The 15,709-nt window shown below is 41.7% G+C and overlaps 1 protein-coding gene across 1 annotated transcript; it reads left to right on the forward strand.

Moving 5' to 3' along the window:
* The first annotated feature begins 3,363 nt into the window (after positions 1–3,363).
* Positions 3,364–15,411, forward strand: slc12a9 (solute carrier family 12 member 9). The gene is made up of 14 exons (XM_029280692.2): positions 3,364–3,715; positions 6,585–6,812; positions 6,961–7,095; positions 8,065–8,202; positions 8,326–8,628; positions 8,767–8,874; positions 9,900–10,011; positions 10,101–10,258; positions 10,341–10,423; positions 10,510–10,634; positions 11,119–11,311; positions 11,395–11,569; positions 13,639–13,785; positions 13,877–15,411. The coding sequence occupies exons 2-14, from the start codon at positions 6,608–6,610 to the stop codon at positions 14,704–14,706; spliced, it is 2,712 nt and encodes a 903-aa protein (XP_029136525.1). The 5' UTR covers positions 3,364–3,715; positions 6,585–6,607; the 3' UTR covers positions 14,707–15,411.
* The last annotated feature ends 298 nt before the right edge of the window (positions 15,412–15,709 follow it).

The following is a 15,709-nucleotide window of genomic DNA, read 5'->3' on the forward strand; positions in this document are numbered from 1 at the left end:
TTCCTCACACAGCGAAGGAAACGATATTTAAATGACAAAAAAGGGCTACAGAAAGGAAATCAACCTAACATTGTTTATGATGGTCTGTGTGGGGGGGGGGGGGGGGTTTCTTTTTGGTCAGATGAAAGGCTGCCCTCTCGGTCACTATCCACACGGTTCCTGTTTTTTTTTTTTTTTTTTATATCATCATTGAGAATCAGACTAGCAGATCACGCGGTGAACGCTTGCAGGAGGATCTTCAAATCCGGGCAAGAAGCATGTGTCAACCACACCCATCTCTTAAATACTAATAAATCCCATGACCCCCCTCTGATCACAGCGCCCTGTAGGGTATGGATCGTGTTTTTAAACATATAAGCATTCACTTGATCTCTTCGCTGTAAATCAGGGACTTTAACGACCATTGTGAATATGCCTACGTGTTTTTATTTGTGATATTTGCAGACTGCATGACAATAGGAAAGTATGCTATTTAAAAGTATGACGATAGAGGCTACGTTAACCATCTGATTTACATTTATATTTGCCTATATTTACACGTCTGCTTGTACAATAGAACTCAGCACAGTTAGTCAAACATGTTGGCTTCACAATGGGATATGGAGTTGGTCCACACAAGGATTCATTCTGTTAAAGGGTCATGTATTAGGTTATTAAAATATGTGTTCAGAAATTGAAATCACTGTAAAAGTGTCCCAAGTTATGTGCTTGTACCATTTCTCTTTCAATGGGCCTCAACTTAAAGCACTATATTTTCTATTTTTCTATTTCTATTTTCTAGTCTACTTCTTTTAGTTACTATGTGCATGCATACATTTTTACTACACCTCCTCTACTCCTCTTGGTGTCAGCTTGTGTTGTTGGGTTCTTATGATGGTTCTTGTGATGGTCGGGGTTATATATATGTCTGTTGGGTATCGTGCACTTTGGGTTCTTTTCTGTTGAGTTGTATTTCATTATTTTTAGTATTTTTAATTTGTTATGTTCTTGCTGTTGTTCATGTTCTTCTGTGTTTGGTTTAGTTTGTTCTTGTTTTTGTTTATGTTCTTCTGTGTTTGGTTTAGTTTGTTCTTGTTTTTGTTGTTTGTCAAAGCACTTTGTAAACCTGTGTTTTTAAAAGGTGTTATATAAATAAAGTTATTATTATTATTATTACTCCAATAATTAAAGGAAACGGTGTAACTGTTTTCATAAACAAAATATTAATACTTAAATTATACATTTGGTTGTATTTTATTTGGTGTGACACTAAAGAACTTCAGCAGTCACAACTTAAACATCATCTATTCACCTTACTTCACATCATCTCACTTTCATGATGTCCAATTGTTGCCAAAATGTTTTCCTATAATTATTTTAATTTCATCTAACTTACAAAATACATTTAAAGTGGCAGAGCACGAGAATGGACATGTCACTGAAGTTAAAGATGCTTAAAATAAACTGTAAACACATAAGAGATGACGTAAATGTATTTGTTTGCTTCTTATTTTTTGACTAGTACATAACTAGTAACTAGTAAATAATAATAATAATAATAATAGTAAATTAAAAAAGACAAATAATAATCCAAGTGTGATTTATGTTTCATAAAAATATCATCTTCTGGTATCTCTGTTTCTTCATGCTGTTAATCCATCTCTTCGGTCAATGATTGGTGCTGGGATTTAACAGCCCAGCAGGGATTAAGGCACAAAAATAGATTAATAATTCAAAAGATATATACATATTTTACTCACTCCTCTTAATTCCTCTCTGGTTTATTGTTTGTGCATAGGTCATTGAATCTTTACATTGTTTTAATTAAAGTGATATCACAAAAGTGGGAGTGATGTTTAAATGAACATAAGCACGTCGGTGATTGGATCATAGATGTTCAAATGCTGATACTCAGAACAACAGCACAACCACGAGTGTATTACTTTGTACAACAGCTCTACTGGTGGTAATAGTCAACAGGCTACAATAGACTATATATATATGTATGTATATATATACATACATATATATGTATATTTTCTAATTCGTTTTGCTTTTCTGCACACTTGCTACTTTCTGCAGCTCATAACAATGCATATTTTAATTCAAATGCTACTTGGAAAAAATGGCTATCTTTGCATTGCCACAATCTAGACAGTAATGTCAACTAATTGTATTAAAAACACCTTAAATTGGGGGCGCCAGTGGCCTAGTGGTCAATGTGCCCGCCCCATGCATGGAGGCTGTGAGTCCTCGATTGTGGGCAGTCTGGGTTTGAATCTGACCTGTGGCTCCCTTCCCTCATGTCATACTTCACTCTCTCTCCCAGATTTCTGACCATTGCCCCCCAAACAAACCGTTTTATAGAAAACTCAAAAGGCCTAAGTGTGCATGCATTCATTCAATTTATTTAGGCTTTATCTTGTGATACGTAATTTCCTGTTATTTTGCCGAGATCTTGACTTATTCATCCCGTATCCCCAGACTTGCAAAAGCACAAAATAAACATATTAATAGGCTCAACTTACCTCATTAGTGTTTGCAGTGTCAACATGACATGTCTGGTCCGGCCTCTAACACTGACGGACTATCGTTTTGTTTTCTGGATCTTTAGACAATTATCCTGTTTTCACCAGAAAACTAGCTTCCTTATCTCAAGATTGCAAATCAAATAAGTTTCAAGAACACAACCAGAAATGACTCATTATCACTAAGGGGTGGATAAAAAGAAAGGATGCATGTCCGCCTGAGGGCTTCCGTAAAAAACATGGATGGGTCTCATAAACCATTTGCAGAGTACAGGCTGCGAAGCAAAGGGAAAAAGAGGGGGTCTCCCAAGGGGAATGCCATATTCCCAATAAGAGGTTGATTTAAAGGGTTGACCTCAACCCTCCCCTATTCCTCTCCAAGACATCTTGAAATTCCCACATTCAATCACCCTCCTGTTATTATTCTTCTTCTTTTTTTAACTTTATTTTCCTGGAGCAGAATGGATAAAGTTGGGAAAAAGTGCTAAATCATAGATGGATAGATTTTCGCTTTTTTTGTAGTAGCCTATTTTTGTATTTTTTATTTAATGGAAATTCTGACTGACTATACATGTAATGAAGGCCTCCATAAGGATATACATCTCAACAGTGACCTCTGGCGAGCAAGTCTATTATTACAGTCCAGACTACAGTACAACTTAACATTAAGGTCTGATGCTTATACACTGGATGTGTTACTGAAGTTGAATCGTAGTGAAACTGACATCATGGACATGTACTGTAGCCCATGTCAAGGTAAAGTAAATATTCATTGGTGACGTCAGGTTTTTTACTGGCGTATCCTACAGTAAGGGGCGGGGTTAGTTTTTGACAAACAGTACCTTTGCTCATATTTGAGATATTTGCCCTCCCCTTTCGGCAGTCACATGGGCTGTTTGTAGCTCTCCCGTGACACTTAAGAACAAATAATAGGGGGGACGAGGCGTGCCATGGCTGCACTGTTGTTATTGGGCAGCACATCTTTCACAGCATCCAACTCCAGACACAACTCAGCAGCCCTGTGCGCCGGCCTGCTGTGGTCACAGTGCTCCGTCCTCTGCGCATCCGACCCTGGACACATCCTCCCGGAGGCTCGCCGCTGAGACACGCACAAGACAACCCGGGATCACGCACAGAAACACGGGGTGCCAAGCAGGAAGTGCGTGAAACTCTCTGGAGCTGGTTCGGAGTGGAGGGGAGGAGGGGGGGTAAGTTTGACCGTTCTCGGTGTTTTCTGCGGCTACTTCCTCTCACACAGCTTCAAAACGTAAACACGCGTTCAGCCGGCACGCAGCTGAACGCGTAGCGCATTGTTGTTGACATTTTTGGACATCCGAAAAGACGCAAAGTTGTCCTGTCGCAGTTACTCCACCCAATACGACGTAGCCACCACGGTAGCGATGATTTATTTTGGTAACCGACTTGTTTAAAAAGTACGGTCCGCGGACCTTGTGAGGGCCGGCCTGTATTTTCAGGCGGACTGCTTCTTCTTCTTCACGAACATCTGTAAAGTGCATTACAAACAGCCTCCTTCAGAGCACGGCCCTGAGACTGAGTGACACTTTTTAGTGAAGGAGGAGGAAGTCAGGCGTCTAAATGTTTGACTTCTCATTATGATGAGGTTGAGAGTTTATCTATACCACATGTATTTTATTTAGTGCTTATAAATGTGTGAATAAATACCATTGCATTCATTATGATTTGTGTGTTTAAAGGGCTTTAAGTCCACCAGCTGTGGACAGAAGTTTAAATACGTTAGCTCACTTGCTCAGCTTTAAAAAATCTCTCAAAATAATCAATTATAATCATTCTTAGTAAAGCAAGTCTCAAATTGTTTCTCTGACTTAAAGCTCCACATATTCAGTTACATATATGAGATGCAGAAAAATCCCAAATCCTGAGCAGCTGGCACCAGTCTGTTTGTGCAAAAAGTAGCTTGAAAAGTGGCTTTTATTATTGGATTGAATGATCAAACCGATGATGAATAATATTCTGTGACATGATTTATCAATTCAAAGGTTCTGATCTTCAGTCAAACTAATGTAAACACCTGCTGTAGCCCCAACAAAAAAAAAAAAAGTTACACGGTGTGAACCATACAGTGATTAGGAGCTTATGTCCGTCATGTGCGATCATGCTTTGTTGTGTAAAATGTGCCAGTCGGGAATCATGTGATCTCAGTAGCTGATCTAAAGCAGCTCCTAACGGCCTCATTGATGGAAAACCGCCTCATTCCGTGAGAGAATAGCAAAGGTGACCACTGGCAGCTGAGAGACAGAAAACAGACAGCGCACAGATGGCTGAAATGTCTGCTCTTTGGTTTAAGCTGTGTGTAAAATCAGACACACGGCTGTGAATCAGCTGACTGCAAATACCAGCATGAGGTGTGAGCAGAGGCTTTCAGTGTGAAGAGATGCAAACTTCAATCACAGGCTCTTTGTGGTAGAGTTTTACCGAGACTGTTTGTGGTTGTAATAGGACGCAAAGAAGAGATTTAATGTAGGAAAAGTGACAGAACAGATGAGCTATCCCTTGTTGTAGAATTAAAGGCCTGTGCTGAAGTTCAACCTGATCCAGAGTATCTTTGGGTTACCTGGCTTCACTAACCCCGTTAAAGGCCGTCGACTCCTGAGGCTGGTTAAATCAATCAGACTCTATAAATCAATCCACAGTTTGTGTGTGCACGTTCAAATGAATGAGGCGGTCGTAGCCGTATACGACCAATTTCCAGACATGATCAAGTCTGCCGTCAGCACATGAGCAAACATTGATATTAGAAGAAGAGGAAGTTAGACTTAAACACACAAAAACCAACACAGCTGTGACTAACATCTTCCGTTTATTCCCCTTCATTAATTTGTTGCACATATACAAGATGGGCGTGTCTGACAGTTAAAGGCGTTACATTTTAGCTGCAGGCCCGACTGTAACAAACAGAGCGGTAAGGGACTAATAAAAGAGAATATGGAAGTGAAAGTAATTGTGATAGTACATTTAATAATGAGCTTAAGTCTTGTAGGATCAACAACTTTCAGTCATTGTTGTGGGATGATATCAGTAGAGCAGAAATACAACTTTTTGAAAATGAATTTATGTCAATCAAAGTGGAAAGACAAAGTGTTTGCCCATCTCTTCCCTCACAGACATCTTACAGGTTAGTAGAGCGGGCATTTCTTCCTTCAAACTGATCTCTTTTCCAAACATAAATATCTAAGTTAGGTGTTCTGCATAAGTAACCTTGGCAGTCTACCGCGGTAAGAAGTGAACTACTGTACCTCTGAGTCCTGAAAACCCAGAGTTAATCCTAAAGTTACCTCCACAGCCACAAATCCCGCTTTAGTACAAGCTTGTGTTGAACCTGACTGCTGCTGAACTGGTATTACTTCATACCTGTACGGAGCAGAAATAATTTGAGATGAAAGAAAAAGGTTGCACATATTCATTGATCGAGTCCAAATCTCAAACTATGTTCAGATTCCCCTTTTTTTATTCAAATACTTGTATATGCCCTGAAGCCTTACAACCCTTTGAAGTAAACAATGTGTTTACGTGAGGCTCCAGGCGTTCACATGGCAGTGCAGGACATGTGCTACTGTGCGCATGATGATCTTCAGTGAGGAGAGGGTAAAAGAATGAGAACTCACTGAAACAGAAGGCCAAAGCAAGAGTTTGTGACGTCTCGATACAATACATTAGCTTTGAAAAGTAAAACATCTTTAAAACTTAACACAAACATGTCATCAATAAGTGAACCTGGTTTGTCTCTGAAAGAATGGAAAGTGTGAAAGAAAGCACAAAAAGGGCAAAAAAAAACTGACTTATTAGTGGACTTTGTGCGGTGCACGTCTTAACCTTTACCTTCAAGGTTTTTCATTTATTAACCGTAATACGTCTGGTGGAAAAAAAAAAGTGAATTGAGCAATGTATTTTTCCTGTTGGGCTTAAGGATGGAAAGCTCTTTCTCTGGCAATGAAAGCCTTTGAAATGCAGACTTCTATACTGCCAATGAACTGTTGGCTCTACAGTAGAGATTAGTCAGATGTCTCTTTCTGTCCTCGTTTGTTTTGTGTCTCGCAGGGCAATCAGACTCTTTACCAGCCATGTTGAACGAACGCAGCCCCCTGATCCCCTCAGGGGTCTGCGGTTTGGACGTTGCCGCAGCAGCATGTGGCGCAAAGACAGACTCTTCCCCGGACTCTGGCTCCGACACGCCCACCAACGACCCCCGGCGACTGGACACTTTTTTTGGCGTGATGGTGCCGACCATCCTCTCCATGTTCAGCATTATTCTGTTTCTGAGAATGGGTGAGCGCTACATGAATGGAGAGATTAGAAAAAACCAGAAAGCTGATTTGGTTTTGCAGACAGTGTGTGTTTGTATGTCGGAGTATAAATGAGTCATTGTGTTGGGGGTACAGTTGTGACTAACGTAGACGTGATCTCTCTCTTGCAGGGTTTGTGGTGGGTCATGCGGGGCTGTTACAGGGACTCTTAATGGTGTTTGTAGCCTACACCATTATATCCCTTACAATACTGTCCATCTGCGCCATTTCCACCAATGGTGCTGTGCAGGGCGGTGGTGCCTACTGTATCCTTACTCAAAATTTCAAAATGTTTTTTAATGCAACTCGGTTAGAGATGTTCCAATGCAGTTTTGTAACATTGTACTATGTTGACACGAGTAGATTTTTGTGGGAGCTAAGGCACTAGTGGTATACACATCAATGTCTGATATCCCACACTGGGCTTTCTTGATGGAGGAACAACTAGCTCATGTGTGGGGCTTTGCAGATTATGCTATAACCGTACTCATGGATTACCAATACTACATTCCAGTAAGTATTTAGAGGCAGGAAACCATAGTACATGTATGATACTATATGATCCACCACCCGATCCATCCATCCATTTCTTTGCATTATCTGGGGTCTGCCGCCTTCTTGTATGCGAGTGGGCCATGTTTGAAGACTTCATTGTGGAAGCAAATGATGGGAATTGTGGCCAGAGGTCATTCTGGCCTTGGTATACACGGGGGGGGGGGTCTCCAAAAGCAGCAGACAGGTACCTGGGGGCTACAAGGGGCTGTATCTTCTGTGGTTGAAGAAACAGCAGCCACTCCTATGTTTGGCCTTAAGGTAGTTCTGCCAAACCTTTAAACGATTCAGAGTGGGAAGGCAAGTTTATTTCAGGGTGCCAGCCAGTTGTCGTATAACCAAAAGCGAGATCTGTGTACGCATCCTTGACACAAAGTCAGTCACAATTGCAACCCTTTCATTGATTCTGCTTGTGAGTTTCATGGACAGGATCTCAAGTCATGAAGAAGAGATAGTCCAGTTTGGGGAAAACAGAACTGCATCTCTGCTTTTTTTTTCTCTAGATGACGTAGTTCTGTTGGCTCCATCACATTTTGGCCTCCAGCAGAGACACTGGGTGGTTTGCAAGCTGAGTTTGCAGTTTTTGGGGGAAAAGAGTCAGCACCTCCGAGTCGTATCCAATCGATGCGATTCAATTCCATTAATTTGGCTTAAAAACATCCCCCTTAACGGAATGAAACCAGACATGATAAGTCGCTCTCTGGGCCCGGAGTTTGGAGGAAGCATTGGTTTGATGTTCTTCTTAGCCAAAGTATGTGCATGTGGAGAGTACGTTCTTGGACTTGTTGAGGCCATCCTCGATGTCTTTGGGACAAATCCTGGTAAGTTTTAGGCTCTGTTCTGTGCCTCTTATCCATCATGTCTTCAGCATTCCTTCACAGAGTTCTCAGTTCAGTTATTATGATAATTATAACAATTTCCTTGCCTTGTTTCCTCTGTAATAGACACACATGTGGGTGAGGGGTTCCGAGTGCTCCCTCATGGTTACTGGTACACGGTGCTGTACTCATCAGTAGTCCTTCTGCTGTGCCTGATTGTTTGTCTCGTGGGCGCCCACATCTACTCCCGTACCGCTTTCGTCATCCTGCTGGTGGTCACTGCATCCTTGCTGTCCATCTTCATCAGTTCTGTGGCGGTCAAACCGTTCGATTTTATCATAAGCCATCCGGGACCTGGTAACCAGTCCACCCAGTTCAACGCCAGCTTCACAGGCTTCAGCTCTACCACTTTGAGAAGAAACCTGAACTGTGAGTGTTGGGGCACTGTGAGCTGGGGTTGTGTTAGGGAGGTCATAAAAGTGATTTCACAAGAAAAAGCTACACAGTGGGTTTAAATTTAGGAGCATCTATTAAAGGCCTTCCTGTCTTTTTTTTTTGTACTTGCAGCCGATTACTCGTTGGACTACAGCACCAACACCGTCATGTCCTTTGCCACCGTGTTTGCCGTCTTTTTCACCAGCTGCACTGGGATAATGGCTGGAGCCAACATGTCAGGTACAAGTTTGTTGTCTTACATCTATCATTGTCCGAGTTTAAAATTAAAAAGTACATTGATTGATATTATGTATATAAATACAAATTGTGAGTTAATTACTCAAATCTTACTTTACAGTAGACTAGGTTTGCTACAGCTTCAAGTAGCAAAAAAGTAAAAATGATATCGTAGTTGTTTCTTTAATCATTTGACTGGACTGTTTCCCAACAACACACAAACATTTTCCTGCCTTTCTTTGTGTACAGCTTTCTGTAACAATTATTATAACATCAATGAAGGATATAAAGAGCACCTGAAGCTGAGTGATACTTTTAGCTAAAATTTGAGTGCTGGAGGCGCCGGTAGTGGGGAGTGTGCGTGCCTCATGTACCGACCTGTGACTACTTTCCCGCATATCATTCCCCACTCTCTCTCTCTCTCCTTGATTGTGTACTAAATCCATTGTCTTATCTCTAATTAAAGGCATAAAAGTCCCAAAATAAACCTTAAAAAAATAATCTAGGCTGGGCTGCTAATTTAGCTCATTTGGTAGAGCGGGCGTCCCATGTACAGAAGATACACGTCCACGTTGCATTGGTCGCAGGTTCGACTCCTGGTGACGATGCTATTTGTTGCATTTAATTTCTCACCATATTTCCTGTCTCTCTACAGCTGCCCTTTCAAAACAAAGGCAAAAAAGCTGTGGTACTCTTTATCAGCACTCATGGAAGGCCTCTCTTCCAATCAAATTGCTCAGCATGTTGTCCACAACACTGTTTTAATACAACAAAAGCGATGTGTTTTTCTTTTGATAATTTGAATACAATTTGCTAATCATACATGTTGTCTTTTATCTTTTATCAGGACTTCTAAATTGAAAGTATTTCTCCATACTGCCTTTTAATTTTACCTTTGGTTATTGTGCATGCTCTGATGTGGATAACATGTCAAACAGGATATTCTTAAATACACCTATCCACCTTTAGTAAATCTTAATATTGTTTTAACAGACAAACATGCACACTGACATTTATTGTCTTTTTAGGGGAGCTGAAGAATCCAAGTGTTGCCATCCCTAAAGGCACCATCTCAGCAGTGTTTTACACATTCACGGTCTATGTCCTCCTCCTCCTCATGGTCAGCGCCACCTGTGACAGGTCAGACGATGTTCATTATGGTGTGGTGTGATTTAACCAACTAAAGACAGATCCCTAATTGGTTGTGATTTTTTTTTCTTTTCCTTCAGGACCCTGTTGATTCAGGATTATGGGTTCTTGCAGAAAATAAACGTCTGGCCACCATTAGTCACCATCGGGATATACTGCGCTTCACTGTCAGCTGCCATGTGTTCTTTAATCGGAGCGTCCCGTATCCTTCATGCACTCGCTGTGGATCACCTATTCGGTAAGGACAGATGTTTTTTTTGTCCAACAGTGGATTCTCTAATAAAGTGGCATTTCCTAAGTGACTTTTGGTTTCCTCGCAGGTTTGCCGTTAGCGCCTGCCGCCATCACATCAAGCTCGGGGAACCCATGGGTGGCTGTGCTGTACACCTGGGGTCTGGCACAAGTGAGGATATTTTCTGCAGACTGCAGATCATATATTATTACAAGCAGTGTCCTGAGGTTTGTGTTGTGTTTGTGTTTGTGTTTCAGTGTGTAGTGTTCGCAGGCGAGCTCAACTCAGTAGCAGCCTTGGTGACTGTTTTTTACTTGCTTGCCTACGCTGCCGTCGACCTGGCCTGTTTGGCTCTGGAATGGGCATCTGCACCAAATTTCAGGTGAAGATTAGTCACTTTATCTCACTCACTTGTTTGACCAGCATACTGGTGATGCAACATCCAAAACCCCTTAAACTAATCAGACAGGTAAGCCAAATGTTCAAAAGGAAATTTACGGATAAAAATCCTTAATTCTGAGTCAAAGTGTCACTGGGATTGCCTGCCATTTACTCCTATTTCAATCGTTAAGTGATGTCATGTGCTCGGGCTTAGGGTGCAGGGGGAAAAAAAAACTTGAATTGCTCAGTGATTCGAGAAAAGCTGAAAAAAGTGGAGTAGCTTAAGGTATTTTCTTTCGCTGATTGCGGGCTCAAAATGAAGAATTTGAAAGCCAAAAGTTTAGCACAAGTTCCAAACATCCTTATTTTTCACAGCCTTTTTACACTTAATTTGATCTTTCTTTTATTTTCTTCAAGACAGTAAAAGTGATCTCTGAATTTGAAATGTGGCCGCTTTATTATTTTTGTTTCTTTGTATTCAACAGACCGACCTTCCAAGTCTTCTCCTGGCACACTTGCCTTCTGGGGATCCTGAGCTGTTTGGTGATGATGTTCGTCATCAACCCCGTTTATTCCTCGGGCAGCATAGTCCTCCTGCTGGTGCTGCTGCTATTCCTCCACTACAGATCACCCACCAGCAGCTGGGGCTACATCAGCCAGGCTCTCATTTTCCATCAGGTATCGACATCTCCTGTTCGATAAAGATCTAAACAGACAATATGCTGCGGTCCGCTGTAAAGTCTGTCTTCTGTTTTCTTCAGGTGCGCAAGTATCTGTTGATGCTGGACGTGAGGAAAGACCACGTGAAGTTCTGGAGGCCGCAGGTGCTGCTAATGGTGGCCAACCCTCGCTCTTCCTGTCAGCTCATCCTGTTTGTCAACCAGCTGAAGAAGGGAGGACTGTTCGTGTTGGGCCACGTGCAGCTGGGAGATCTGGGTAATTTACTGTGGATGGCCTGCGATGGCCATGTGCAGTTTACATTATTAAATTATGTTGTTTTTTTTTTATCTTTGAATCATTTTCCAACCTGATTCACATTTCACCCCTTCAGCCTGTAATGTTAGGGTGGCGGGGCTTGGGCAGATTTGAGCCTCTTTACTTCCTGCATATTTGTGAATTTTTAAGCATTCAAAAGAAACACAAAATAAACTAGTTTTAAAAAATTATCAACTTCCTGCATAAACTTCACTTTAGAGCTAGATTTAAGCTGAGAGAAATAGGATTATTGATGTTTACCTAGCTGTATTGCACACTCTGAAATAAGGAATAATACATTTCCAAATAAAAACTGTAATAAGGTAACTACTGTTTCATCACTGTTTCAGATTAAATCATTAAATGCATTTCATATTTGTAATCTTATTTCTCAAACTTTCCAAAACAGCCTAAACACGTTTCAACACAATGGAGGGATTCGTTTAAGGCTTTGATGTTTCCTTGAAACAGTTGCTATTGAAAGAAAGTTATTCCAGTATGGACGTTTATGACCTTTCACATACAGAATCACCCTCGGCTGCAGACGAGTTGTTTATCTTAGACAGCTGTCTCTCTGTGCGCGTTCGGTAAAATGGCACATTTTTCATAGTGGATCTCTTATTGGAAAAACAAAAAATGAATCCCTCTTTTGTGTTGACGTCGGATTAGACGTTGTGTTTGAGGCGGTTTTGGAGGCAGTTGTGGAAGGTTTTTGAAATAGTCCTTCAACTCTGTAATGTAATTATTCAGTCTGATTCAGCTGGTGATGAAACAGTAGTGACCCTGTTATAGTTTTTCATTTGGTAATTCATAATTCCATCCTTCAGCAAACTACAGGGTGGGAAGGTGAGTGCAGTTGAGGTGAGGTGACAAAATTCTCTCTATTTTTTTTTTTCACAAGTAAAGCAAAATAAATAAACTTCATGATTTTCATTCTTTGTCTGAGTCCCTCCACTAACATAGAGACTCAGATTCAATTGATGGCCGGTGATGGGTGGTGACGTCACTGGGTTAAGGTCAAAGCTAAATTAGCTTGAAAATGTTTAAGGTGCCTTTCACGCGGTGTAAATGTTAGACTTAAGTTATGGAAGCAAATAAGTTGCCCAGAAATTAGATTTTGTTCCATGAAGGATATTTCCAGCAAAAAATGATGGATGAAAAAAACTCAAATGGGGAACCCCGATGGAGCTCTTGGTATATAGTTGGCGTTGAGTCTTAAAGTCATACTTACAGCAGCACCAGTTAAATCCTAAAATCTGTTTTTACATGTTCAAGCCACCCACACTCTTTCCACATTTCCTGTCTCCCTCAGGCTTTCACAATCAAAGGACAGAAAAAGCATCTGTAAAAAGCTACAAAACACCCTAAAGAATAAAGGAGAAACGGTTTTGATGTCCAATATCCATTATATTTGTCCTGAATCAAAAAGCATGCCGTCACATTATCAATACACACAGGACATAATAAAGTAGTTTGCATACCACTGATGATCTAAACCAGCTCTGCTCAGACTACCTAAAGTCTGTGGGCGCCCTCATGGAAGGCTGCCTCCTGGGCTTTCACTTTCCATCTGCTGCCTTTCTTGCATTATTAATGAAAGAGTAAGTTTTCGTTGAAGCACCGGGCCTGAGAGTTTGAACCAGACAGATGTCTAGCGCCTCACATGTTTACTTTGTAAACATATTCAGTATGATGCACCCTTTGGATATACAAACAGTGTTTGCTGGATATTTATTTTATTAGTCACTTAGTCACAGATTCTCTTTATGCCCCCTGGTGTCCATTGTGATGCATCGCAATGTCTACTTCTATACCTGCAGTACAAATTGGAAATGCTAGTACTCAACTTGAGTGTATCCATTTTTGTTTTTATTTTCAACTTATCATTTCAATTCAGGAAGCTTTGTTGTTTTCTTCTTCACCTGAACTGCTTTGGTCTGACATTTCCACTAAATGTTCCTCCACTCACTACTTGCTTTCTCTTTGTATTCTCAGCATGTTCTCAACCTCTGCTTTCCCCTGTCTTGTAGACACCGTGCCTACAGACCCGGTCCAGCAGCAGTACAACTTCTGGTTGAGCCTGGTTGATAAACTGGATGTGAAGGCCTTTGTGGACCTCTCACTGTCCCCTTCTGTCAGACAGGGAACACAGCATCTGCTGCGAATCACAGGCCTCGGTAAGCTCTCATTTCTCTTTCTCATCATGATGCAGCTTTCTTGCTACCTCGTGACTTTTGAGCAAAAAGTTTTTGTTTTTATTTCCCAAAGGTGGCATGAAGCCCAACACCCTGATTTTGGGTTTCTATGACAGCTGCACTCCAGACGACTTCTTCCTGCAGGACACGGCCTTCTGTAACTCTTCCATGGGACAAGGGAGCGAGGGCGAGTATAATTTCGGGGTCGACCTGCCGTCTTTGCAAGCCCACTTCCCCCCGGTCCGACACGTTGAGAGCCCGCGCTCGCTGTCGCCCGAGGAGTACGTAGGGATCATCTCTGACGCCTTAAAAATGGGCAAGAATGCGTGCCTTGCCCGCTATTTCTTCCAGTTGGAGGGAGAGGATAAAGATAGTAAGGTAGATGGCTCGGAGCGGACTATCGACGTGTGGCCTCTCAACCTGCTCCAGCCGGGCAGCCGTGATTACGAGGACGTGTGCAGCCTCTTCCTGCTGCAGATGGCCTGCGTGCTCAACATGTCTCACAAGTGGCGCCGCGCAAGGATGAGAATCTTCCTGAACGTGGAGACCGAGTCCAACGACCAGGGCTGGGTGGTGAATGAGGAGGCGTTCAGAGAGCTGCTGAGGAAGCTGAGGATCAGGGCGTCGATAAAGATCGTGCCGTGGGACACTGTGGTGCAGCACCACATCGAGCCGGTTGAAGAACCGAAACACGTTCTGTCGGAGGACTTCCTGTCCGCGGTGAACTGCATGCTGCTGGAGCACAGCTCACAGGCCGCCGTCCGCTTCCTGTATCTGCCTCGGCCTCCTGCTCAGCGCGGCCACTCGCAGCAGTATTTGGCTCACTTGGAAGCAGTCACTAATAACCTGGGGCCAACGCTGCTGATCCACGGCGTCACCCCGGTCACATACACAGGACTGTGAGCATGAGCCGTCATCACTTCTCATCATTCGATAATGTACATGAAGCAGCAGCTTATCTGTCCACTTATTTTAGCACTATAAGAACTCTTAAAATTGACACAAAACTGAATGAAACTCGGAGGTTGGGGGTAGTTTTACAGAAGCGCAGGAAAGGACCACACTTGAATGCATTTTAAACGTCACACCACTCGACAACACTTCCCACTTTTTGCGCTCAGTGAGGATAGTTTCAAATACTTGAAATGGCTTTGCGATGAAGCCAAGAAACTGGGTGTGTCTGCCTGATTTTAGTAAATATAATATTTTGTTGTCATTAACTGTAGTACTGTCCTTAAACACAAGACAGTAATGTGTCAAAGACTTTCGAACAAAAATAATTTGTTTGAGCATTACAGATGATGACATATAGAGTTGTCTGTATATAATTGCAGGGATGAAATTATGAATTTGTAGAGTTTATGTTACGTACCGTGAGAGCGTCTGACCTGGTTCACTTTCTCAATGAAGTAGTGTTACCGGTAATCGTTTTTGTTTTTTTAAACTCCTAGGGTTTATTTTCTGCTTGCTTCTACATGTTCACACTTCTGCTGGTGTCTGCAGGACCAATGATGCAAAGACATTTACTGTATTAATTACTGATTTTAGTTTTGAAGCACCTGTGCAAACACTCGTCCTGTTCACGTGTAAGCTCTTCAGTTTAGTTCACCTGAGCTCAAAATAATAGACACTGTTGTATGTCCTAACTTAAGAAAACAAACATTTGTGAATAATAATGCAGACTGTCTATAATGCACATAATAACGCAGATTGTCTATAATGCACATAATAACGCAGATTGTCTATAATACATCAGATAAGAGGTGTAGTCGTGGTTACTGTAAAAGCCTCAGTCAGGACTTTGACCAATGATGATTCAGACCAAATGAAGAACGATGCCAGAGCTTGTTTTACTCAATTAATTCACTATACATACAAAAAAATGCACCAAATATTGTACCGCCTA

This window comes from Labrus bergylta, chromosome 14, assembly GCF_963930695.1.
Source record: "Labrus bergylta chromosome 14, fLabBer1.1, whole genome shotgun sequence".
Taxonomy (NCBI): Eukaryota; Metazoa; Chordata; class Actinopteri; order Labriformes; family Labridae; genus Labrus; species Labrus bergylta.

Bases quoted from the DNA above. Each gene is read 5' to 3' on its own strand.
- slc12a9 (XM_029280692.2), top strand. From the start codon at position 6,608: ATGTTGAACGAACGCAGCCCCCTGATCCCCTCAGGGGTCTGCGGTTTG. The intron at 6,813-6,960 runs GTGAGCGCTACA...TCTCTCTTGCAG, and splicing joins TATTCTGTTTCTGAGAATGG to GGTTTGTGGTGGGTCATGCG. The intron at 11,312-11,394 runs GTATCGACATCT...TGTTTTCTTCAG, and splicing joins AGGCTCTCATTTTCCATCAG to GTGCGCAAGTATCTGTTGAT.